Source organism: Ursus americanus, chromosome 5 (genome assembly GCF_024610735.1).
Source record: "Ursus americanus isolate L20-20 chromosome 5, mUrsAme1.1.p, whole genome shotgun sequence".
NCBI lineage: Eukaryota > Metazoa > Chordata > Mammalia > Carnivora > Ursidae > Ursus > Ursus americanus.
This window is the reverse complement of record NC_142131.1, coordinates 14,803,434-14,830,212: the sequence shown is the minus strand read 5'-3', so window position 1 is coordinate 14,830,212 and position 26,779 is coordinate 14,803,434. Positions and strand designations below refer to the sequence as shown.

Below are 26,779 nucleotides of genomic sequence, written 5' to 3'. Positions count from 1 at the left end.
GGCAGAGGTGCCCCAAATGGAGGTGAGAAGGTTGGGCCGTTATGACCTCTCATCAAGCAGTCATTGGCTTGAGCACCCCCCTGGAGGGGGCCAACCTTGGGAGAGGCAATTTCCCGTGGTCGAGGGCAATACCCAGTGAGGGACACAGCTGTGAAGTCACAGCCTACAGCCCCAGAGCTGGGAGGAAGGGCACATCACCAGAGGAGGGGATGTGGCTGGAGCACCGGTTTCCACAATGGCTCTGTTCTCACTAAGTCTTTGCTTGCTCATTTACTCTTGCCAGTAGGTCTTAAAAGCATCAAACTCTTGAAAATGAAGTCTACAATCCTCGGACACTTTTTTAAATCAAGGAAACTTCTGAGAGCTTGTCGTTCAATTCAGTTGTGAAACAGTGAAGGAGGGCGGGCACCCCTACATACCACTCCTAGCACAGTGCCTGGGTAGGCACTCTGGAAATATCTTCAGAGAATACCAAAAGCACCACTATTCTTAGGCATTACCCCCACTTTTAGGAAGTGAAAGGAAATGACACATAAAAATAAAAATATAAATAATATAAAAGGACCAACAAGGAGATGAAGATGTCTAAATCAGTTCTTGGCAAAAAAACCTGAGGGAGGACTATGTGGAGAGCTGTGAGCAGAGAAAGAGTAGGAATCACATTCTAAATCTGTACTTGAGAAATTGATTATTTCTGTCTGTTTAACCTTGAAAAATAAAATCCCTGTAGTAGTTGCAGCAATGTGGGATATTCTCAGGAGAATAAGAGGTAGCCTAACTCAAAAATTTACGACTTCGTGAACAAAAGTTTGCATTTAACTTTCTTATGTTGGGTTCATCTGTTTGTTTTTTTCCAGACTTTATGTAATTGTTCTGGGTCTGACAATTTAAATCCTTTCTTTAAAAACAGAACTTTGGACTCATGCAATGTTTTATTTGAAAAAGTTCACTGTTGCATAAATACTAAGAAATTGATAAAGATGTGTTAAGTACTTTTTAAAAACTTGCAGCTAAACAGCTCCTTGAGCTATTCTTTTAATAAATGACCAAAGCTATTCAATAAATATCAGAAAACTAAAAGATAAAGTTCACTTACGTCATACCATATCATCTGTCCCTAATTATTCTCCTAATACTTTTAAAAAGTTTTTCTTCAACTAATAGAAAAATTATTTACTAATTATTCAATTTGATCTCACATTTGTGGGGTATCTACTATGTGCAAGGCATATACTAAGCAAAGGAAGTAACTAAAAGTGACCCCTTTGGAGACACTCCACTTGGGCTGTGGGGAAGAAAAATTTCCAAGTGTAGGAAGGCCAATCATTACAAAACTATTATCTATAAAGTGCAGGCAGCCCCTGGTTTCCTGAACTGGTGAGGTTCCAGAAAGCTGTTTACTGACTTCACTGGCCCCAGGAAGCAATGTCACAAATGGGGCTGGTTTCCAGATGAGACCTCCTAACAGCTCCAGCCCACATTCTGGGGGCAAGAGATTATGAGGGACAAGAGAACATGGTAGGTTCCTCACTCCTTTACCAGATCCAGTCATTCTGCAGCAAAGCTCTGGATCAAAGAAAGTCTTCAGATAGCATTCTCCCTTCTCTCACACCTCCACTCAAAGCTCTACTCTTTCCCAGCCTCTTCGCATGTCCGTCAACTACTCAGTCCTGCAGCAGCCCCTCAGGCCCAGGTCAATGCCCCAAATTCTACAGATAGAGCTAATTCATTCTCCTCCCACCAACTCCACCCACCCCAATCAAAATGTATAGTTTTCTATCCAGGAATGAGGAGGAAAGAATCTAACTGAATTAATTCATGCTAAAGTAGGAATGATCAGTCCTTAAGGATCCAGAAGACAAGGGAGTAACTTTTAAAGAAAATACTCGTTAAGCCAAAAGTGAAGAATAACAGCCCATTAACAGTGACAGGGTGGGCGGGGGGCAATGAATATATATTGAGAGTTTACCATTTGCCAGGAACTCTCGCTGCTTCACTAGACCCTCTAAAGGACACCATCAGGTAGGTATGTTATTCCCCCAGTTTTACAGTAGAGAAATGTGGGATTTGGAGAGGCTAGCACCTTAGTGAGTTCTGAACACAGTCTGCCCAGTCCTCTCTCCCCCATGGCAAAGTCAACCAGTAGGATCCCCACCCCGGGGGTAGGCAGCTCGCCTTGGCCATTCTTCCTTTGCATGATTCCTTCTCTTTCTTTCTACTGAAACCGGAGATCCTCTAAAGGCAATTTTTTTCCAGAGTGTGACAGTTGGGACAGCAGAGAAACTGAGGCAGCAATGGATGAATACTACTAAAGCATATTTGTATAAATGGAACTGCTTCTATGCGGGGTGTGAATCAGGACCTGCTCATATACTAGACCCTGTGAAAGGAGAAGATAGTATCTTAACTTCCTCAGTGTATTTATCCCCAGACAGTATAACTTCCTCAGTATCTACCTGTGAAAAGTATGACTTATAGGTTCTTTTCCAACATTCTAGGCCTCAATTAATGAGACAGCATTTAAGTTAACTCAAGTGTTGTCATTTGTACCAAAGCTGACTTTAAAACTACTCATCTCAGGGACGCCTGGGTAGCCAGTCGTTAGGCGTCTGCCTTCGGCTCAGGGCGTGATCCCGGCGTTCCGGGATTGAGCCCCACATCGGGCTCCTCTGCTGGGAGCCTGCTTCTTCCTCTCCCACTCCCCCTGCTTGTGTTCCCACTCTCGCTGGCTGTCTATCTCTGTCAAATAAATAAATAAATAAATAATCTTTTAAATAAATAAATAAATAAATAAAACTACTCATCTCTTACTATGGCTTTACAATAGTATAGAAAGGCATTAAAAAAAGGAATCTGACATACTTTTTTATTCTATACACTATGCTCATTTTACATTAAGAACACAGGGCTGCTGTGAGCCCTGTGCCCCCAGCCAGTAGCTAGATCCAGCAGCTCACAGATCAGAGTTCTAGGTGCTCAATCATTCATCTTCCCAACTGCTGATTATTGACAGAACCCCAAGTGCACATGGGAAATTTCTGCTTGCCCTCAGCAATATTTTTTTTAATTTTTATATATTTATTTAAAAGCAAGAACAAGAGAGAGAGGGAGCACAAGCAGGGGGGAGGGGTAGAGGGAGAAGCAGACTCCCCACTAATCAGGGAGTCCATTATGGGACTTGATCCTAGCACCCTGGGATCGTGACGTGAGCCAAAGACAGACGCTTAACAACTGAGCCACCCAGGCACCCCGCAGCAGTATTTTTTTAATAAAAACAATCCCACAGGGTTTATTGTCATCTAGTAATAAAATGAAGGTAATCAAAACAATGTGAACAAATGTTTTAGAACTACACTCCCAACAAAGGACATCCAAAAAAACAAATTACACGGCCTTCTCAAGAATTTCTCACTTCGCTGATCACTTCTAGTCAGAAACACTTTGGAGCAGGGTAATATTATCTCCTTTCAGCACGATCTGACCCAGTTGTTTTCTTGACTTTGTTTTAGAATGAATCCCCTCTGCATTAACTAATACAAAGTTTGTGCACTCACCAAAACCAATGACACAGCCCTCTATCTGCAAGTCCACTTGTTCATGAAGTTACACCTGAATCTGAGATCTATTTTGCAAGTATCTGAAGATGAGGTGGATGATAAACCATCACCTTCTGTGCTTTCAGGCTCTGGCCTACCACATGCCATGGTGGAAGCTGACGATGCCCACAGCAATCTGATTTGCCTTTAAGGACATGCTCTCTCCCACTTTCAGTCCCCGTGGTTTAGGTTGGATTCCCCTCACTCTGGGACTCCAAGGTACACCCATGACCTGGCCAAGCACCTCATCCCCTGGCCACAAGGAGTAGAGTAAGAGCCCAATCATTCCAATGAGACTCACTCCAAAGAACTGTGTGCCAAGGGCTGCTGGAGGAAACCACCTGAGCAAGCTGCCCAGAGCCAAACAATTCCGAGGGGAGGGGCAGAGACGGAGAGAGCTGATGGCATTGTTTGAAGCTCTGCATCCAACCTGCTCTGGGTCTTATGAGGAGCGAGCCAATATACTCTCTGTTGAAGCCATAGCCACAAAGCGTTGAGCTTCCATCACTTACAAGGAAAGGGTCCTGAATAAGACATCTCTGTGTCTGGGCTCCATTCATCTCATTAGATATCTGCATTCCTGCCCACTTCTCCCAGATGTTCGCATTATTATGATGGGAACCAGTGTGTGCTCCTGAGCCTGGACCACCTGGCAGAACCTGAGGGCCCAGCCCCAGTAGCAGGTGCATCTCCTGGCTCCTGGCACACCAGGCATCAGTTCTGCAGCAGGAACTCACACTCCCTCCCGCCCAGCTCCACCCGCCCTCCTTCTCATCAGCTGCTGCCCCAAGCAGAGAATCAGGCTTTCAGGCAGGGAGCTCCAGGTTAGGTCTATAGCTGGTTTCTTTTAGAGGGAGTTAAGGGTGATTCCATTTGTCAAGGCCCAGAGCACACAGCACAGATCCACGTCCCTCTGAATTAACCACCTCTTAGGTTTGAGAACTGCCTTCTAACTTAAACAAAGCTCCCTCTTCAAAGTGTCTTCAGGGTATGGGCTTTTACCTTTTCTAGCACATTTATTTCTAAAACATGGCCATGGGATCACTGAGAGAAAATGAGTAGAGACAGCTGAGGGGACAAAAGTCTATTCACACTAGTACTGGTGCAAACCAGACCAACAGCAGTTACCATGAGGTAATTGAGCCTCTGTATCTCCTATGAAGAGGAATCCCCACGGTTTTATTTAGTTAACAGTGGGGGGTCTACACTACCTGGTAGTGACATTTCGCTTTTGTGTATATTTACTATTTCCCCAACTAAGAGGACAAATCTCTGGAGGGCAGGGGCATGGGTCCACAGAAGCTAGAACAGAGACATGTGAGTATAGCTCATAGGCAGCAAACATTGAGCCCTGAGGAGGATAACTAAGAGGATTCCATACTACATCCTCTAGTAAAGAAATCTTGCTTTTCAGTGGTTCAGTCCCAAAGAAGACTCTATAAAAGGGAACAGAAATCAACTTCCAGGAAACAGAACCCAATATTAACAATAAACTCCAGTTGTGACCAAATTAGGGTTCCAATTTTATACTGGTCTCAGTAAATGCTACAGGTCACAACTGGCTTTTTATTTCTGGGCACATCTGCTCATCTTTTTAGGAAGCCAGTCTATAGTTCTTTCCTTCTAAGAACCAATCCATGTCCCCTGCAAGTTTCTGGGATAAATAAATATAAAAGGTCATGGACGAAAATTCAAAGACTCGGGTTTTGATTTTTTTGTAGTGCTGATGGAGCCATCTTACTTCATGAGAGCTATCACTGAGTCTTCCTTTTAACCCCAGGGCACTAACTGAGGTTTTTGGAGTCCATGGGTTGGAAGTCATAGACTTCCTCACTTGAAGGTGAATCAACAATAACGGATTTGCGTACATTTGTATTTCTTTATGAAGAGAATGCAGGTCATCACCGTGATTGGCTGGGGAAGTCAAAGCTTGATTGGCAGGCCTGACTTGGGCAGGTCTTGGTATAATTTCTGAGCCCTCATTTGCTGGACATGCTAGAATCCGTACCCTGGGCTTTCATAAAGTAGCAAACAGGCTACTAATACTACTACCTCAGGTTTGTCTGATGGACTAGAGTCTCAATGAGAAGTTTTTGTATTTTTGTATTTCCTTTTTTTCCCTACTGTAACATGGCACAACAAACATCACAGTGAGCTTTTATACCCTTTAAGCTTTCCTTGTTGTTTAGGCACTACTGCCAATCTGTTTCACAAATGTAAATATTGGTTGTACATGAAAATATAAAACTTAGGTTTTATATCTAAGAAAACATATAGGAAAATATATAACTTAAATCTCCTTTACCATGTTTTAGATCTGTTCATCAAGCAGTCTTCCTAATTACTCATGATTACGCTAACAAAATAGATTTAAATGTACGCCTCCTTACAGAATCCCTTTCCAAGGTTCTTCATTTTTTTCCCCATCCTAAATTCAGGAAAGACATTGGAAGCTCACAAAATATGTGTCTTCCATAATTTACCGTTGTAATATCTAAATCACCAGGCTTTATCTCATTTTCATCTCTACTTAGGCTCAGAAATGTGCTGTCTCTTAGAATCTCTCCCCTGAGTACTGACAAGGGGAGATTAGATTGCATTTCCTGCCTTCATTTACCTTCCAATAGTGCACAATAAAAAGGCAATAGGAAGAATGAAATGGCTTGTTTTTCCAGGGGGAAAGATATTTTCATCTACTAGGTACTTCTATTTCTTACAAACATTTCAAAAATACACCTTAGGAGAGGGAAGTAGCCCCAATCAACATTTCTACCTCTTTACAAACCAGGTCTGTGAGCACAATGTGGCCCCTCGGGTAGCAGCAAAGAACAGCTGTTCTCAGACCAAAGCCATGAACTTCCTGAAGATGGTTCTCCTCTTCATAGACGAGCATCTGAGCTCTCAAGAGCTCCAACCATTCCAGACTGATCCCCATACCTTCTTTTTACCGAATTCCAGCTGCCCAGGCAAATTTTCTCTAAGTGCCTTCCATTGCATTGTCCTGTGCCCAGAACTATCTGCCACATCCCTTGCTTCCTTCTGCTCCCGCAAACCTGGCCAACTCCTGTTCATTCTTTGCTTCTCATCCTAAATGTCACTTCTTCGGGGAAGCAGTCCCTGCCCCCCTCCTTCCTGCAAGCTTAGGTTGGGACCACTTAAAATTGATGCCTGTAGTTCTCTGTACTCCTCTGACTCCATTATTACGATTATAATGGAGCACAATCTGTGTATTTTAGAAAACTGTAATGGAAAATTCTCCTACTAGATCATAAACTTTCAGAGAGCAGGAATTGGTATGTCTTCTTTATCAAGGTATTAACAAGATACCATGTCTACCATAGGGTTGATATTTCATAAATATGTGAGGAAGGCAGAGAGAAAAGAAGAGAGACAGATTACCAAAATTGTTGGTACTATAGCAGAAGAAAATGTTCCAGCTACATATATACATCTGGGGCTGGTTCATTATACAGAACATTTAACCAACTCTTTTCACCATTCCACGACATCTAGAAGAGCCAGCGCTCGTGAGCAGATGGAGCAGCTTCAGTGTGGAGGAGAGCCATGAACCATGGCAGCGAGACTCATGAGTTTTGGAGCCAGCCACTTACTCACGCACAAAAATCCCAGCTCCATCACTTACCAGCTATGTGACCTGAGCCATCTCCTCACCCTTTCTGAGCCTCCACGGAATCATCTGTAAAATGAGGCTCAGAGTTCTAGCCTCTTTTAGAGTTGTCTCAAAGGCTAGAAGAAGTAATGCCTGTGAAGCTCTCATGACTAAGATTTTGGTGCCATTATTATTATCATCAAGAAACATTAGAAGTCATACTAAATTCACAAGATATTATATCTTGCCTTTTCCTTGTTAAAGGAATATACTCCAACCAGGCATAGTCGCCAGCAACTAGTTGCTAAGAAAACAAGCTGTTTTCCTGTCCAGAGATCCTAACACCTAGACTAACTAGGTATAGAACGCATAGCTTCATTTTTCATAGGCATTTAACAACATGATTGGAAGTCCAGATACACGCACAGAATTCACAACAAGAATGTTCTGAAAAATATTCACTTACGAGCTCTCAGAACTGAGCATGCAAAGAAACACACTAACCCATTCAAACTTACTCATCTTTCTGGATACTTTCTTCCAACCAAGAATGGCACATTCTTCCAGTTGTCTCTCCAAAACAAAGTTGAGACTCAGACCCTTTGGTAAGACTGGTGTTAAAGTAATGCCAGAATCAACCATGAATCAGTGGTTTGGGTACCAGTCATGTACCCGGTACTGGTGCACCGATGTGGCCTTGCTAACCAGTGGAGCGGGGGGTTTCCAGAAGTTACGGCCCTGGCAGAAATCAGATGTCTGTTACCCAAGCTCTGCCGCTTACTAGCTATGGACAGAACCTGGACTGTATACAAGTTAGCCTCTCTAATCATTTCCCAGGTATAAGATGCACTAATAATACCTCTCTGTCAAAACTGTTGTGAGCTTTTGAGTGAAATAATGCACATAATCTATAATGACTATGTGAAATACCATATAAAGAGCGCCTAGCAAATAAATCAATTTCATTTCACATTCTTTCCCTAATAGAACAAGAACAAGAAACAGAACAAGAAAGCCTTGATGTGAGAAGACAGGGAAGGCTATAAAACATAGATAATACATAATTATAAGGGTCTCATAACTTATAAAGCATTCCCAATGACAATACCAATAAGAGAAATAGTGGCGATGAGCTAGCGGGGTTGCCTGATGAGGAAGAAATTTTTTTAAAGCAAGACTGACATTCAAAGTTGCTAGCAATATCTTTATCTAGCAGTCTAAGAGCACTAAGAGGACTTAGCACCAGGAGAAAGTAAGTGGGAGAGCTAGGATTATGCCTGACACCAAAATCTTCTGTTACATAAGGTCTGTCTTTATTATAATTACTTGTTATGAGATAACCTTCAGATAAGAAAGACGGGAAGGAAACGGCAGAAGAGCTGTAATGTTACTACTGAGATGGGGGAAAAGACAAGGTTTTAAAACTTCATTCAAACTTCCCCTGAAGTTCCATATCCCTAGGCCAGGCTCCTCAGCACAACCTCCTTCAGAGAGCCTTGCCTTGTATCTTCCAAATTATGCTGATGTGTGACTTTGGAGCAGTCCCTTAAACTCCTATAAGTCAGTTTCCTCATCCAGAAAATGCAAAAGGTAATAAACCTACTTCAGACAGTATTGTAGTAGAAATGAGCTAATACATATAAAGCACCTAGACTAGTATCAATACATAATAAATACTCTGTAGGTTTAGTAATTTTTAATACTAGGTATAAAGAGTCATTTTAAAATGGCACCAGGGTGAGAGGCCCCGCGGTTCGTGGGCCACAGGTCAGAGGTGAGAGGCTACAATTACAAAGACAGCCCAGCCTGGGTGGGCGGGGGACACTCAGCATGTCCTACCTCATGTGACCTAACTTCGGAAGATGGAGCGTGTGCTGCGATTTTACAAAAGTTAATTCAAATGCAGGGTCGTAAAGCCAAGCCTTACCGCTAGGAAGAAGTTAATGGGCACTTAAGTAAAACTAGTTTGCACGACCAATTTCTAGCACCAAATACAAACAAAATTTGTGTAGCTACTAAAAACTCACATTGGATTCATATGCCTAAAAGAAAAAAAAAAGATTTTAAAATATGCAATGGACACAAATAAATACCCCATTCAGGAGGCTATCCAGATATAATTAAGAGGATGAATAAAGTGACAAAATGGTATAAGAACATATTTTCAAAAACAGTCAGTGAGGATCGGTAGCAATATTAACAGAAAACAGAACATTTTTTAAGAAGCCAACAAAAGCAAAGGCCTAAATCAGTTATTCTCTGACTTGTCTTTTGAGGTGATTTCACAAAACGAGCTTCCTCATGAGTATCAGGAGTATCCTCAGATGAGAACACATCTTTCCAATCCTAAAGGTATCACTTTTGCTCTAATTAAAACACGAACTGTATCAATAAAGCAGCTCACCAAAACACCTCCCTATTTTTAACTGTAAGTATCTATTTGTGAGGGTAAAGCCAGGCCAGGCTTGAAAATACTAATGACAAATAGTGGTTATTGTGATGTCTAGGTTTCAAAAGATTAAGGGAATAATTCTTTCCAAAGGTGGCTGTAAATAAGGTAGATACTTAGGAAAGAACGATCATTCTGCTGAAGAAAAGCCATTCCTTATACATTAGTTCAAATTCAAAGTAAGACTACTCATTCCCTTTGTAGAACACACCCCATAGTAAGCCACGAAAACTGTCTGCTGATTGGTTTTTTCTTCTCTCTCTTTGCTTGAGCTGGTTATTATACAACTACTCAGACTACATAGACTTAAGCCGGTTGTAAAGACAATGCTATCATTGAAATACTATCACATTTAATTTAGAAGTGGAAGAATATTGGTGTGCTTGGCTGGCTCTGTCAGTAGAGCACGAGATTTTAATGTCAGGGTCGTCAGTTCAAGCCCCATGTTGGGCATGCAGCCTACTTAAAAATAAAAATAAATAAAATAAAGTAAAATAAAATAAAATAGTAGAAGAATATTGGAGTTATGGTCATCTTTGACTCCAGGAGCAAACAGTGTGTGTGAAAGAATAGGTATGTTTATACAACATACCTGGAGAAGACGTAACACTGTGTGTGTGTGTGTGTGTGTGTGTGTGTACAGCATATGTCAAAGCAATACAAAATGTCAAAACATCATAGGAGCTATTTAAACTTCACTATTAAAAAATTATAAAAGCTTCTAACAAATAAAAGCGCCTGACTTTCCTTTTTTATTTTCCCTGCCCATGTTCCCAGAAAGAAAGAGAAGTAAAATAGCAGAAAGCCAGGGAGCAGCAAGGCAGAGAATGAAGAGCCAAGAGCTACATAATACCCCCACCCAGAGAGTCCTGTGAGAGGTAAACAGCCTAACCACTGTTGGTAATCCAAAATACACAAAAATCCCCTCCTAGTAAGTTCCATATGGTTCTTCCTCTGTTCTGGCATATACCCAGGGAGAAAAAAAGTTCAAGTCAGAGAAAGTAAAAATGTCAGGCAGAAAGGAATAAATATAAGATCACTTAACAAAGCTCCGTCTTCCTTGAAAAGAGGCAGAGGGCATGGGGCCTGGGAAACTGGAAAATGCAGGCTTCCCTCCATCTCCACCTGGTTCCCGTCTCACTCAGCTGATCCCTACAGAGCAGGCCGGAGAGTCAAAAAAACACCAGCTGGGTCTAGAGTAAATGAATGCTGCCTAGGGAGCCAAAGGGAGCAGGAAAGGATTGAGGGGTGACAACCAAAATGATTAAGTAAATGGTTTTTTTTAACTTGAAACTACAGAGTTGAATTGGCATGTATGCAAAGCCAGTCACAATCACAGCTGGACTCCAGCCCTGTTCCTCAGCTCTGGCTTCTCTTTAAAAGCAGAGGGGAGCAAAGAGGAGAAGGGGAAGGTGCAGTCCACGCCTGCTCTCAGCCAGGAGACAGCGGGGGCCATGCTGAGTCAGGGTTTCCCACCTCTAGGGAGCATGAGGCTTGGCAACAGCTCTGCAGTGAGAGAGAGAGAGAAGAGAGAGAGAAGCTCTCTCTCCAAAATCTATTCCAATCTCAAAAGATACTTTAGGAAAACACTTAGACTTCTAATTTGGTGTGGTGAAAACACTATTTAAAAGCGACTATAGAAATGCTGGATTTTTCTGTTACGAAAAGCTATTTTACACTTCAATAAAAAAACAGAAGTCAAATATGGCTTAAGGGTCTAGACAGAATATGGTTTCTATTTTGAGAAGATACCTATTTGCAATTTTCAGAAATTGATCATTTGCCATGCACAGATCAATCTTTCATCTAAGAAAACAAACTTTAATATGTTTGAAACACAAAACACCTCAAGAATGAAAATTTCCATTGGAGCCCATGGATTCTAAAACTTTTCATTTTAACTATTTCATCAATATTTAGCCACTCTGATACCAGGTCCATAAGAATCTATAAAACAGAGTCATGTGGGAGGTTTTCTTGTTTTACCTGATTTTGTTTAACAAACATGTTTTACCCTTTCTCAATTACTCCATTAACACTATTTTCAGTGCCTAATGCTGCAGAGAAAAGGAAAACTATTTTATTCAGGAAGAATTCAAAGTAACTATAAAGAATATGAGCTATGACGGTAAGTAGGTGACAATCTGGTACTCAGGAGCCTGACATCCCGAACCATAAATGCAAATTCAAAACTCAACCTTCCCTCTCCCTTCCCCAGAAAAAGACTTTCCAATAAAACCATTTTTTTTAACAGAACCAAGAAAAACCAAAGACATAAGTAAAGGGGAAAACATGGTGTGATTATGTCCTTCCACTCTCCTTTCCTTGACGGTTCAGCCAAATCACTGGTCTTTCAAATCTTTCTTTCTTCCCATCCCCAAGGTCAAGTTACTGCCCAGCTTCCGGCTCCCCCTAGGACTTCTGTGGCTCCTGCTGCTAATAGTGCCTTCTGATGCTCACCTGACCCTGATTCCCTTGCTCAGACACCTCCAGGGTTCTTAACATCCAGGTGCCCCGGATGCACTGCTCAGTGCCCACAGTCTGGCCACAGCTTCATCTTCACCTCTACTTCCCAGTACCCTCCTTCCTGACCCCAGGCCTCAGTCCACCATTGACTCCCATGTTTTGAATACACAGCACACTTATTCACCTCCGTGACTGTGGCAGTATCTCCTCCCTGCCACCACCACCATCTCCCAGGGTCCAAATCCCAACCACACTCCAGAACAAGGCAGAAGCCATCAGGTGGGAACACCCCTGAATTGCTGACACCAAGCCTACCTCTTACCTGCATCTACTATGCCCATTTGCAATGGAAGAGGAACCCCTCTTCTGGCTGAGGCTACCACTTCCCCTAGACTCTGGGGCCTACTCTGACCCATGCCCTGAGGTACGTCACCCCTTCATCTATCCCTCTGTTCTCCTTAAGTGTCAACCTCTCCCTCCTCAGAGGCTCCTACTTATCAACCCACTCCAGGTGATACCCATTAATAAACCAAAAATCTTCCAAAGATCCCATCCCAACTCTGGAACAAACTGGTTCCTGCTCTCCTACTACCACTTTCTTTTATCCCCTAAAGAGCCAAACTGCTTGGCTTCTTTCCCTGTTCCCAGCTTCTCTTTCTCACACCCCTCAGTCCACTGCATTCTGGCTTCAATTCCACCAGTCCTGACTCCAATATTTTGTAAAATATTGACACCTCCTATGTTCCAGATAACATATGCCCAGCACTGAGAGAGGAGAGGAGAAATCGGACCTGAGCTCCCTGAACCAGAAGTTCAAACTGATAGTTAAATTCAGCTCAGAAATATATTTCATTTGGACTATCATTTTAAAAAACATATTTTTTCAAATCATTTGCCAAAAATTCAAGGACCTGGAGATTTCACATGAAAATCCAGATTTCTAGCTTGTATTAAAGAATCTAGAAATTCTGGCAACAATGCTTCCTTCATGATATGACAATAACCTGTTGAAGCTGAAAAGCAGCTGCCCCTTCAATGGGGCAAGAGCTCCCTGGTTCACCATGGACCCCATCAAACCCTCTATGCTCATTTTCTTTTCTCTGATGGTCCCTGTGAGCAGTGAAGTTTCAATCTCTGTTCTAGACCAGTGCTGTCCACTAGAAATAAAAATACGAGCCACATACATAATTTTAAATCTTCAGGTAGTTATATTTTTAAAAAATGGAAAGGAACAGGTAAAATTAACTTTAATAATATATTCCATTTAATCCAACATATCCAAAATATTATTCTGATGTACAAGCACCATAAAAAATTAATAATGAGATATTTTACCTTCTTTTCTCTGTGCTAAGCCTTCACAATCCAGTGTGCATCTAACATTTTTAGCATATCTCAATTCGAATTTGCCGTATTTCCAGCGTTTAAGAGCCAAGTGTGGCTAGTGGCTCTGAGACAGCACAGCTCCAGATGCTTAATGATTCACCATGAAAATCATCTTCCACGTAGACAGAGGGAGAGAGAATTTTAAGAGGAAAGAAGAAAGCAAGCAGGACTGAGGAAAAGGGGGATAGACATTAAAGAGGAGGCATGGTGAGGACTTCAAGTTAGGAGGGAAGGAGGCAGGGGCACCTGGGTGGCTCTGGGTGGCTCAGTCATTAAGCGTCTGCCTTCAGCTCAGGGCGTAATCCCAGCGTTCTGGGATAGAGCCCCACATCAGGCTCCTCCACTGGGGGCCTGCTTCTTCCTCTCCCACTCCCCTTGCCTGTTTTCCCTCTCTCACTGGCTGTCTTTCTCTCTGTCAAATAAATAAATAAATAAATAAATAAATAAATAAATAAATAAATAAATAAATAAATAAATAAAATCTTAAAAAAAAAAAAAAAAAGGAGGGAAGGAGGCAGGATGACAGAGACAATGAACAGTGTTCCCCGAAAAGATCAGCTGTAGTCTAGCGCTCCAGGTATAAAGACAGCCTTCATAGGCAAATGCAATTAACTGGCAATGCAGATTTTCTGGAGGGAGGCTTTAGTGTTTCATAAATAGGCTCAGCATTAGATGTGGTCACTGTGAAAAGCAATTGACCAAAAGTCTGACCCAGAGTTCACACACTTGACATTCAAGAGGCAACAGAGTGGACCAGGCTAGTGAGGACAGGATTCCTGGCCGAGGCTGGGATTTTAACCTAGTTCAAGGGGATGGGTTTCAGGAGAGGTGGCAGTGATGCAGGCAGGAAATTATCTTGAGCTAAGATCCAAGCAGAGATCAAGACTTAGAGATCATAAGTGAGTGAGACTATGTCACAAGGTGTTGGAAATCCAGATGTGCAGTGCAACATCAGCGGTCAGAAAAGGAGAGCTGGGTGCCAAAAAAGGGTACCCAGAGTCAGAGACTGGCACCAAGAAAATGCGTCCCCGAGCCAGAGACCTCAGAAGTAGAAATCACTCCTCCATCCTCCAAGTGGATACTAGATGGTGGCCCGTTAGTAAGTGTCATGTCCTCCCTTCACACCCACGGGCATGACCAGGAATTAAAGTACAGTCTGAGAAAAGCCAAGCCACCAGCTAAGGAAGAGGAGAAGGTCAAATACATCTGCCAGACGTAAAAGGATTTGGAAACAAGAAGGCAGGAACATCATTATATAACTAAAAGTGCTTTTGAAACTTTTCCAGAGAATTCTGAATAGCTCTAGCCCATCCATTCATCCCTTCATTCACTCAGCAACCACTTATTGGGTAGCCTTCCCTCTACAATGCTGATTAGACAGGTCGATTGTACTAAGGTTTGCCAAATTCTACTCTAGCCGTGCTGGTGAAGGGAGCTCAGGCTTAAGCAAAATAGGGTGAGTTACTCATACTGACAGGGCCTCACTGAATAAAACCTGTGGGATTAGGAGTACGCAATAATCCCCACACATCCAGAGGTCCATTCATCTATCATGTGTTGTAATTTTTCCCAAAAGGATGAGAAACCAGGCTGGTATAAAATATCTCAAGAGACTGCACAGGAATATTATTCTCTCAAGAAGGCAGTATGCAGGACTTTTAAATCTTATTATATTGAAAATACAGGTGGTTTTTGCATTGCTTGCATTCAGATTGATGTTAAATACAAATATTTGGAAACATGAAGAAAATCATAGCCTGATATTCTGCTGAAAAAATAAATTCTCAGATAAGAAACCAGAAGGGGGAATGAAGCATGAGAGACTATGGACTCTGAGAAACAAACTGAGGGCCTCAGAGGGGAGTGGGGTTGGGGAATGGGATAGACCGGTGATGGGTAGTAAGGAGGGCACGTATTGCATGGTGCACTGGGTGCTATACGCAACTAATGAATCATCGAACTTTACATCGGAAATCGGGGATGTACTGTATGGTGACTGACATGATATAATAAAGAAAAGAAAAGAAAAGAAAAGAAAAGAAAAGAAAAGAAAAGAAAAGAAAAGAAAGAAGGAAGGAAGGAAGGAAGGAAGGAAGGAAGGAAGGAAGGAAGGAAGGAAGGAAAGAAAGAAAGAAAGAAAGAAAGAAAGAAAGAAAGAAAGAAAGAAAGAAAGAGAAAGGAAAGGAAAGGAAAGGAAAGGAAAGGAAAGAAAGAAAGAAAGAAAGAAAGAAAGAAAGAAAGAAAGAAAGAAAGAAAGAAAGAAAGAAAGAAAGAAAGAAGGAAAGAAGGAAAGAAAGAAGAAACTGGTCTTCATTGGAGGGGGAAACTATTTGCACAAAATCTTCAATTGTTGAGGGGTAGTAATCACTTTCCACATCTGATTTATAAAAAACAATGTAAGCTGGAAGAATGGTTGACAGTGACAAAGAAGGCAAATGGCACATAAAGTTAATCTTGCGGGGGAAAAAATGTTTGATTGTCAACGGCTTCAACAAATCAAAAATCACCAATAAAAACAGTAGAGATTATTTGGCAACAGAAAAAATGACATGAGGAAGGGTGTCTCATACCTTTCTATAATTAACTTTACAGAAAGATCAACTTTATGCTTTATACAGATGCTATATGCAGATTTGCTTTATACCATGATTTTATGAAAAACAAAAAAGTTTATCTAAAGCAACTTCTAGCACAATATTTACTTCATTCACATTAATCAAACAAACAAGCCAGTATTCAAACAATAACTCTCCGTTACCAAGAGAAGGTTTTATTTAGGACTCTTAGCTTATTGCGGCAAGAAAATATATATCATATTTAGTAAGTTTTCCAGGAAAAAAAAGAAGTCAAAACCAAAAAGTTGCAGATTTCAAAAACATAATTTCTGTTTATCTAAAACATACAACTATGACACTGCAAATAGCTATGAATTAACAAAAAAATACACAACCCTAACTTCGGAATATGAAGAATTAATTCATCAATGCTTATAATATTATCTAGACATACTATTTACTCTTCGTCAACCTAGAGTTCACAAACATTTTGATAACCATCACAAGCCAAGAAACCACACTACATGTATTTCTGAGTAACAAAAGATATATTATAAACCTTTAATTTTGTAAAATCATCCTTTATTTCCAAATGACGGGGCAAAAGAAAAAAAGGAGAGTGGTTGTCCTATTATCTTTATGAATCTATTAATCCCATTTTCTCTCTCTAAATACTTATTTCACTTTTCCAGAATAATGTGCACACACTTGCCAAAAGTAATATAAGATTTTTTCATTACTCTGTGAAATAATGATGTCACCAGTACCACCTTGGTTAATCTGAGGCTACTTTTACCACCTATGCAAGTAAAATAATTTATATCTTAAATGAAGAGGACCGGCAAAGTTCCCCGTTAATTTTTTTCAGCCACCCACTTATTTGTAATGGTAGCAGTGGCAAAAATACACTGTTATACCATAATATACTAGCAATTGCTTGGGTTTATTGAGCTCCCATAATATTTACTTGATAACACTTCCATATATACGAGATTCATAGCTGCATTCAAATCTTCCAGATACACAGTATAGAACATAAAAGCCATAGGAAAATAATTCCACTCCAAAGTAAACCTGTCACTGTGCACTCTCTTCCTCTGCAATAAGCCGATGATCCCCATATTTTTTAGAATGCTATCACACATCAAACTTCATGCCTTGTTCCAAAATGCCCTAAGATCTCATCCTTCCTCTCTCACTTTGAAAAAGCTTTGAAAAGCTATTAACATTGCTTGTAGGGCTTGTTTTTGAGAGTATTTGTTTTTTGGTGATTTTAAGTCATTCACATTAGGAATTACATTTCTTTAAATTTGTGTCTTCCCCAAGATAAAGTTATGTTCTTTGAAGTAATATTAAAGACACTTGGAAAATAGCAAAAATTAACCCAAATCACATTTTTAAATCATTTCTGAAAACATAAACTTTCTCTAAAAGGTCAGATAATTAACCAACTTGCACTGCATGTATAGACTTCATCTTAGAAAATATTTTTCTACTTTTTGTTGGAGATTATAGATGTATTTTAGGAATTTTACCCAATGAATGACTATTCCTCTTACTATGTTTTGAAGCATTTCTATTATATCCTGAATAATGTAGCCACTTTTTTTTACAAAAAATTTTTTGCTTTTCTATGGAAGCAATTTTAACAACATGAATTTAAAAGAAAAAAACAATAAAAGTTTAACACTCATAAACTTTATGCTTTCGTTAAAGCCCTAAAAAATGGGACATATTCATTCTTCACTCTTTATCTTAAAATACTGGCTTCCTGATTCTAGCAAAATATAATTTTAGTAACTCATCAAGACAGAATACATAAAATTGGCATATTTTTGATATGCACACAAATTGAGAAAGCATCTTTCCCAACTGTGTTGCAGAAAATGAAATGCATCTGGTATGACAATATGGCCAAGCACGTGAACTAGAATCAGTGGGAAGAAATGGGTTTTTATTTTCTTTTTCTCAAAGCAGAACATTTTGAATAATGTACATGTCCCCAAAACAAAGCATTATTAACCCTGTTAAAGTGCTTTCAGAGGTCTATTGGGCTGAAGACCACAGGGTAGCAAGAGGTGGCTGGCAGGGGCCTGGGAGGCAGCATGCTTTGCTCAGTATTAATCATTGTAGGTCAGTGATTTCTCTCCCCCAGGAGTTCAAACTGATGTAGTTGCTTTTATTTATTTATTTTTTATTTTCTTGCTTTTGCTTTTGCTTAACACCTCCACCCAGAGTCGGAATTTATGCACATATGTTGTTGTGGCCTCATGCTGAGCTGGAGGGGGGAAGTGGAGCGGTAGGGAGGTGTTGGAGAACATGGCTAATGCCAGGATCAAGCAGAGAGAGATAGAGACATTTGCGTTATTTTTGCAATGAATTTTCTTTCTTCTTTGAAAGAAAGTTCTTTTTATCTAGGCAATCTGAAGATGTATTCAATGCTCTTATTGTCTTTGTCTTTCATGTGTACCCATCTGGCTTGGTGAACAGCACAGGAATCTGCATATGCTACACTCTCCCTCCCCCAGCCCAAATATGTTCTGAGGCCAGGGGCTGGGAGAGCAAAGAAAGATCTCTGAGTGATGCAGGAAGCTTGCAAGGGTGCCACACAACTCAACCTATTCCTGGACGCCTCAGGGAGTCCTCTTCTAATTCCAGCTTCCAACTCTATTTCTTCCTCTTCCTCATCACAAGGTGAGCCAGCTGAGCTCTTGGAGTTGGGCAAAGAGGCCATGAGAGGACCAAGGAATCCTGCTTCTGCACTGGCAAGAGAGTGCTGCTGAAAGCCAGATTTGTGACTCCTAACAGAAAGCTGTCCACTCCTCAAGGAACTGACTCCATGAGCAGCAGACGCAGGGAACCAACAATGGAGCCTCTTCCTGGGACTGTGTGGCCTCAAACAAGCCCCTTGGGGCTACTGTTCTGCCTATACCCCACCTTTCACCTATTCTTTGAAAGGTATTTTAGCTTTGTTATTCCTTTTATGTCTTCACTGAAATGCTGGTTGCTTATAACAAAAAGCTTCTTTAGAACAATAGATGGTATGATGAATAATGTCACTTGTAAACATGATGTAATAGTTATGAAATAATGTATCACAGAGAAAAGAACAAATTAATATAGCTAGTACATCATGGAACTGATTCTAGGGAGTGGGGAAAACCCCCAGAATGTCTGTAAACTTGCAAGTGTAATCATAGGACTGGAGTCATCTCAGAAGCACAAGCAGCTCTGAAAGCTGTCAAAGGCAGATATAGTCACGTAAAAAGACTCTGAAGAATTTTAGTACAAAACCTCTGTCTGTCACTTATTAGCCATGTGACCCTAGAAAGGATATTTAATGTTTTGAGCATCAGTTTCCTAATCCATAAAATGTCAGCAAGAACGTCTGTCCTGTAGGGTTGTTGGGAGGATGGGATCCAGTAAGGATGTAAAGCATATGGTGAGGGCACACACGATGTTAGTTTAGTGTGCTCTCCAAAACAGGCTGAGGTCTTTGGTATGCAAAATTCATGGTTATTATTATTTAGACTCTTTGTCAATGTTATCAAGAGCTACTTTTCTCAGAATAACTAAAAACTTTTTCTAGAACATCAATAACATCCGGTTACCCACCCGTATTCTGGCTTGTTTTCTGAAACTACGCTAATTAGCTAATAATCCATAAAATTTTTCAATTGATAGCCCATCTATTCCTGTCTCTTGCTGTTGGAAACATGGCCTTACGTTTTTTTTTTTTTTTGTAGCTCAAATTTCAATCTAATTAAAGATTAACCTTTAAATTAACTAAAGATTAATTAACCAGAGTCAAAATAATGAGAATTTAAATAAGCTAAGATGTATTGGAAGAAAAGAGCTCTTTAGGTCACTGATAGACTGGAACTTTCAAACTGTTTGTTAGCATTAACACAATTTGTAAGTATTAAGAGCGCATCTGCTCTCCAAAACCCAGAGAGCAAAAGCAGCTGCTCAGTGGAACGCCTTAAGAATCCTACAAGTTCATTTTTACTTGGCTCTTGTTGGACCAAACTTAACTCTTGCCTGGATAAAGAGGCAACACGATGTACAAAAAGCAGCATAGTTAAAACGCAACCGCTTCAGATGACTATTACAACTTGGAAAAGGCCCTAGGAACGAATCTGACTAACTCGGCTGAGACGCTTACGCTGTCCACTTGTTGGGCAGCGATCTACTTGCAGCCGGAACTTTTAAGAAGGGAGTGCGAGAAAACAAGCGGACTCCTGCTTTAAGAGTTTCCCCAATAAACGGCCTCACGTTTGCCAATGATTCACCTCTCCGCATTGCTGTTCCTTCCCGCAAACCATCTGTTTCCAATGATGGCCCCTCTGCACCCTCATACACGGTTGTAATTTTTTTTTTAAGTTGCTGGATTTTTCTTTAGAGAGGGTGAGACTTAGCTAAGACAGTTCTCCTAGGAGACCTCCAAAAAAAAAAGCACCCATTTTATGTCTAACTTTATTCCTCTCCCTTTTGGCTACTATTAATACTTCAGTTTTCATTGGCAACGCATAAAGCTACCCAAACAGCTTCTCGTGGTAGGTGTTATTTCTACCAAAAGTTAACGTCAGGGTGCAAGTCAGAACTGTATCTTTACTGAGCAGGATCGGGAATGTTTTCTTTTCACTACTTGATTTACTAGGTAGCACCTCCACTCCCTGGCATCTCCCGCGTAGCGACCTCCCGAAGCCGGAGGCGTGTCCCGCGCACCTAGTCTCCCGCCACACGCACAGGTCGCTCACCTGACTGCTGCCGAGCTCCTCGCCTTTCTCCGGGGTCCGCGGCTGCACCGGGCTCTGAGCTGGCTCTGCGGAAGGCGGCGGCGGTTCCAGCAGCTGCTCCAGGCAAGCAGTGCCCGGCAGGGATGAACTCTTTTGATGGCACAAGTGCGCCTCGGGGCCCCGACGCCGTGCACCCTCATCTCGGGCGCGGTCCCCCCTCGCGGGCGGCTGGGGCGAGGAGGACAGGGAGGATGAGGCGGAGGACGAAGAGGGAGCCGAGTCCGGAGAGCGTCCGCCAGGAGGCGTTCCTCCCGCTGCTCCGGCGGTCGTCGCCGGCCCCTTTCCCGCGGGGAGTAAATGCTCACGGATCCGGCGGCGCAGAGTGGACCCCTGCTCGGTTCTGCCGGCGCCGCCGGGCTCAAGAGGCTCCGGCGAGGAGCAGCACAGGTTGGGCTGGGAGGAGGAAAAGACGCGGTCCAGCACTTGCTTGCGCTTCTTGAAGCCGCTCCACCTGCTGCCCGCGCCACCCACGCCGGCCAGTGCGTCCCGCCTGCCCCTCGGGAGTGGCGGGGAGGGCGATGGGGTGTCCGCAGTGCGGCGCTCTGGGCCCCCTGCACGCCCGCCCCCGCCGCCCTTGCTCTTGCCCACCCCCAGCTGCAGGTTCTTCCAGAGCCGGGCCTGGAAGGAGGAGGACGCCGCTGCAGGCTCGGGCGACCCCGCCGTGGCTGCCCGGGGCTCCATCCTCCACCCCCTGCTCCTCCTCTCCACTCCTCCTCCTCCTCCACCTCCTCCTCCTTCTTCTTCTCCTCCGCCCTCTTCGGCTGCACCTCCTCCCGGAGCCCCGCGGTGGCGGCGGCGGCGGCGACGGGCGCAGCAGCAGAAGCCGGGAGTGCCCGGCGGCTTCAGGACAGCGCGGGGGAAAGCCGCCGCCGCCGCCGCCTCCAAGGCTCTTTGGCCGCCGGACTCCGGCGCCGCCTCTTCCTCCTGCACCTGCCGGGGTGGGCTGGTGCTGCCACCGAATCCTGGCCGCCGCGCCTGCAAAGTTTCTAGCTCCGAGCTCCGCAGCTCCAGTCCCCTGGAGTGCCCCAGGCCGCGCCCTGGCTCCCTCTCCTCGCTGGCTTTGGGCTGGAGAAGCTACGAGCGCCCGGCGGAGCGTGCGCGTCCAGCTGCGCCAGGGACCGCGCCCTGCGCCCTCAGGGCAGCACCTGTCAGCGGCGGGGGCGGCTGCCTCCCAACTGGGCGCGCGCGCGACTCACACAACAGGGCGGATCGGGCTGAAGACAGGCGCGACCAGCCGACCCGCGGGAGCACCCCGGGACCATCCTCCAGCTCCTGGGTGGGAAGGTGGGCAGGCGAGAGCCGGGTGGAGATGGGTAGGGACCCGAGCCAGGTTGCTCCCCAGGATCTGGCCACAGCTCCCCACGTAGCTCTCCTTGGGCCGACGGCTAGACGCGCGCGCCGGCTAGTGTCTGGGTCCAATGAAGTGAGCTAGAGAGAAGATTATGCGCCTTGGGTGCGTCCTGTGGGGCACAGAGAGTCCATATCGAGAAGTGAAACTGACAGAATTCTGGGGCTGAACACTGCTGCTCCCTCCCCGTTGTGTGCCCTGGATCCAACAAGAGAGTTTGATTTCTTCTGTCTTGACTTCATCCCATCCGCCCTCGTTGCTCTTTATTTGCATGTACACCGGTCGTTCTTTTTGTGCTCCAGGTCTAGAGGTTTCCGGAGTGTGACCGTAAAATAGCCAGCCCTAAAGTTGCGGGGAGTTTATGGTGAACGAAGACGTGGAGGATGTCCACTGCCTCTCACACCATCCCAAATGCGGAGAATCTTTTCATTCAAATGCATTTACTTCCTTTGCTTCATTGCAACGCAAATGGAAAAGGTCTCGTCTAGCTCTTTCAGAACTTGCTTCTCCCTAAATCTACTGATCCAAGGGTCTTCTGATTGTACAAGAGTGCTTCTTGAAAAGCAGGTGACACCATGTCCCTTCCCTCCTCCATTGTCCTCCACACCATTAAACGTGGAAAATGAGAGTTCCCTGGGCTTTGGCACTATACTGTCTGATTCCAGTCGCCTCTAGCTATCAGTATGCCCTCCAGGTCTTACCATCCTGGCTTTTTAGTCTTTTTTTTTTTTTTACCTTTATAACAAATACTTAACACATATTTATTGAGCACCGACTCTGTGCCAAGCAATATGATAGGCTGTGAGGATGAAGCTGTGAACAAGGCAAACAGGGCCCCAACCTCATGGAGCTCACCTACCAGCAGGAGAGCCAAACTGTAAACAGAATTTCTAAAAGGAAAAGTCCCGTGGAGAAAATAAAACAGGGTACCATAACAGACTAGCCATGGAGGTAGGATTGCCAGATAAACTGCAGGACACCCAGTTAAGTTTAAATTGCAGATAATTTTTTAGCATCGGTATGTCCCAGATATTGTACATGACACACTAAAATACCATTTGTTGCTTCTCTGATATTCAAGCTCAACCGGTGTTTTGTATTTTTTATTTGCTAAATCTGACAACCCCATACAAAGGGTTTTTGGTTGTTGTTTTTTCTTAAACCAAAAGTCTACTGAGAAACTAAAGTTTGAGGTGAGACTTAATGAGGACAAAGAGATAGTTCCTGAAAGATCTGATTACAGCATTCCAGGCAGAAGGAACGGCAGATGCAAGGGCCCCAAGGCAGGAAGCAGGTTGGTTAGGCATGTTCAAGGACAGATGGAGACCGGGCCATATAGAGTGGAGCAAGGTTTGAAAGAGTAAGAGATGGAGTGGAGAAATGGACAGGGTCCTGGTGGGATGGGTCCCATAACCACAGTAAGAATTTGAAGTTCCTGTAAATGAAATGGGGAGCCATTAGAGAGATTTTAAACAGGAGAGTAACATGATGTGATTAACTAATACCTACCTGCCCCAAAGGGCTGTTTTAAGAATTAAGTGAAAAAGGACTTAGGCCTGAGGCTTTTCTACACAAGACAATCAAGTTTAAAGTACCATGACCACAAAAAATTACCTCAGTACGGAACTACCATGATAGTCCAAAAAGAACTGAAATATACAGGTCTTTCTTCTCTCACACAGAAAAATTATTTTGTTACTGATATTTCTAAGACATGGTAAACCAAAGCATAGAGAAAATAAGAAATGTAGAACTGCCATAAACAAGTAAGAAGAAATGACCACCACTTCTTACCAAAACTCTTTATAAATATGTCAGTTTGTCAGATTTATATGACACGGATCTGTGGACCCATGGAGATAACTCCATACAATTCAGACTTATATTCATATAGTCTTAATGATGCAGTTAATTGACTTTTGTAGTTTAATATTTTCATTTTTCTCCTCCACCTAATTTTGCCTTGAAAATACTAACTGAGATTTTGGGTTCTGGGCTCTATGATCCATCCCAAGTAACACTTATCCATCAATGTGAATTCATTTATACAACTTGAATATGTACGTGTATGTAACTTGCATATGTAACTTTTCCTAAATATCTAAAGTGGATTATAAAATGAAAGGCTGTCCTACAAATTTTGCATTATATAAAGTTGTACACAATATACCCAATGTCTTATTATATTTAAGAAAAGATACTTATAAAAACGACAACACAGGGGGAAAAGGGAATGGTACACAGTGATCGCTGAGAAGTGAAGAATCACTTCTGGCCTGACTGATCAAGGAAGATTTCTTGCTGGAGGCATCATCTGAGCTAAGATCTATTGCAGGCAACAGAGTATACCAAGAAGATAGATAGCCACCCAACAGGGAAAGCAAAATTCATGGCACATAGCTTTTCTTTTTATTATAATTTACTAACCATCTTAAATATTGATAGAGCATCTGTTGCTTGAATTAATAGGAAATTAATAGATGCATCACACACTGACATACAGGAGGTTGGGAAGGGGATGGGTAAGGTAATATTTCAGCACAAACCCAAAGGAAGTGAGGGAGGGACCCAAGCAGTGAATCTGAAGAATTTTTCCAGGAAAAGGGAACATTAAATGTGAAGAGACTGAGGCAGGAACTGGCTCAGACTTAGATATGACAAAGACAGCAGAGTAGCAGAACAGAGAAAGCAAGAGGAGAGGGGGAGGGGAAGAAATTGCAGAGATGTCTAAGAGCCAGGTCCCGTAGGATTCTGCAGGCAACAGTGGAGACTCTGGATTTGGGTGGATGGGAAGCCACTAGGGGGCTCTGAGGAGAGTTTCCTTATTACCTAATTTGCATTTCAAAAGATTCACTCAGTCTTTTTGTTGACAATAAAGTAGAGGAAGGGAATGGGTGGAAACAGAATTTTGTTTTGTTTTGTTTTGTTTAAGATTTTATTTATTTATTGACACAGAACACAAGCAGGGGGATGTGGCAGGCAGAGGGAGAAACGGGCTCCCGCTGAGCAGAAAGCCCAAAGTGGTGTTCCATCCCAGGACTCTGGGATCACGACCTGAGCCGAAGGCAGACCCTTAACTGACTGAACCACCAGGTGTCCTGGAAACAAAGTTTAGATAGGAGCTATCACTCACTATAATACCCGAGGGACAAGGGTAGCTTTGAGCTTTAGCTGAGGAGTGATGAGAGTGGTTAAATTCTAGATTCACGATGTTTGCAGGTTAGAAGCAACAGGACTAGGCAAGTCTAGATATGGAGTACTCAAACACTGGCTAAATGGTTTGCATCACTATCTGTAATTCTCATAGCAACCCTATTTTGTAGATGTGGGAACCAAGTCTGAGGCATGTGACATGATCTTGCAAGGTCACACATTGAGTAGTGAGAAGATCCCAGGTCTAGGGATTCCGAAGCCACAAACCTTCTTTAGTTTTAAAATGTACACATAAGTAAAGAGAATAAAATAATTGAAAGAGGCTTCAAAAGATGCACCAATCCATGTCCTTGCCTTGCGTGAGCAACAAGACTGTCTTGGACAGAACCACAACCTCCACTTGATGAGATCAAGGACATAAATGCAAGCATAAGGACAACATTTGGGGGACTAATTGAGTTAAAGGCCAACTAAATGGCACTTAACGAGCCCTCTCATCAGTAGAGCTCTGGCTGCTGTCCCAGCCAGCTCCCAGCCCTGGGCCAGATGCCTTCATGGCCTCATTTCCTCTATCAGTCTCTAAAATAGGGATAATATCGTCTATTGGCCTGACCCACCTCACAAGGATCCAATTAAAAGCCAACGTAGGCAGTGTTTTTGATGAGTAAAGCCTGTCTACAACAGAGATGATTGCATCACTTTGTAACCAAAAAGAAGAAAAACTACCAGACTGACTCGTTTCAACTTACATGGAAAAACCCTGCCTGTGTGGAGAGAAGCACTGTGACCCTTTTAAAAGCAAGTCATCACAGTTTCACATGTTGACTATACAGTCAGCTCAACAGAATAAAGCCCTGTTCAGGTGTGAACTAGTTTGGGCCTTTTTCTTCCCTGCAAGTTTTCTCAACAGTTCTCAAATGCAGTTTAAGTAATTTCAGAGAAGCTATTTCTATTAACTTTGTTTAACCTAAGCCACCTCCTATTTTCTTCTTAACCAGAGTGTTAAAAATTCTAGGGTCCTAGACCAAGATGTGCTCTGGAATGTCTACGTTGAAAAGGCATAGGATTTTTCCTATGTCATGTAGCCCGAATGGGGGAGAGGGGAGGTTTAAGCCGTTTTTGCATATTTTTTCAATCAATTGTCCTTATAAAAGAAGGAGTTAAGTGGAGATTTGGGGAGAGAAAAGCCTTCCGCTGCCCACCTCTCAATGCCAATTCTACATTGCACAAAGTCACAAGACATGGGCTTTTGCCTGGTGTTGTACCTAAGTGCTCTGTAACCACAGGCAGCCCATAGAGCCTCAGTTTTTCACTTGTAAAATGAAGAAATTGAACTAGTTTCCCTCCAAGGTCCTTTTCAGCTTAAAAGTTATGTAAGCTTCTGAAACAATTCTCCAGTGTAGGATATAATCCATCT

General features: G+C 42.7%; 1 protein-coding gene and 1 pseudogene across 10 annotated transcripts in view; both read right to left on the bottom strand.

Moving 5' to 3' along the window:
- The window catches only part of MCTP1 (multiple C2 and transmembrane domain containing 1), a 501,045-nt gene extending 479,503 nt beyond the window's left edge, over positions 1-21,542 (bottom strand). For all 10 annotated transcript variants that reach the window (XM_045796258.2, XM_045796260.2, XM_045796261.2 and 7 more), the window contains exon 1: positions 20,823-21,542. In XM_045796258.2, coding sequence (XP_045652214.2) covers positions 20,823-21,542 — 720 coding nt within the window. The remainder of the gene's footprint in view (positions 1-20,822) is intronic.
- LOC148110041 (small nuclear ribonucleoprotein E pseudogene) lies at positions 3,379-3,685 on the bottom strand (annotated as a pseudogene).
- Positions 21,543-26,779: the final 5,237 nt, after the last annotated feature.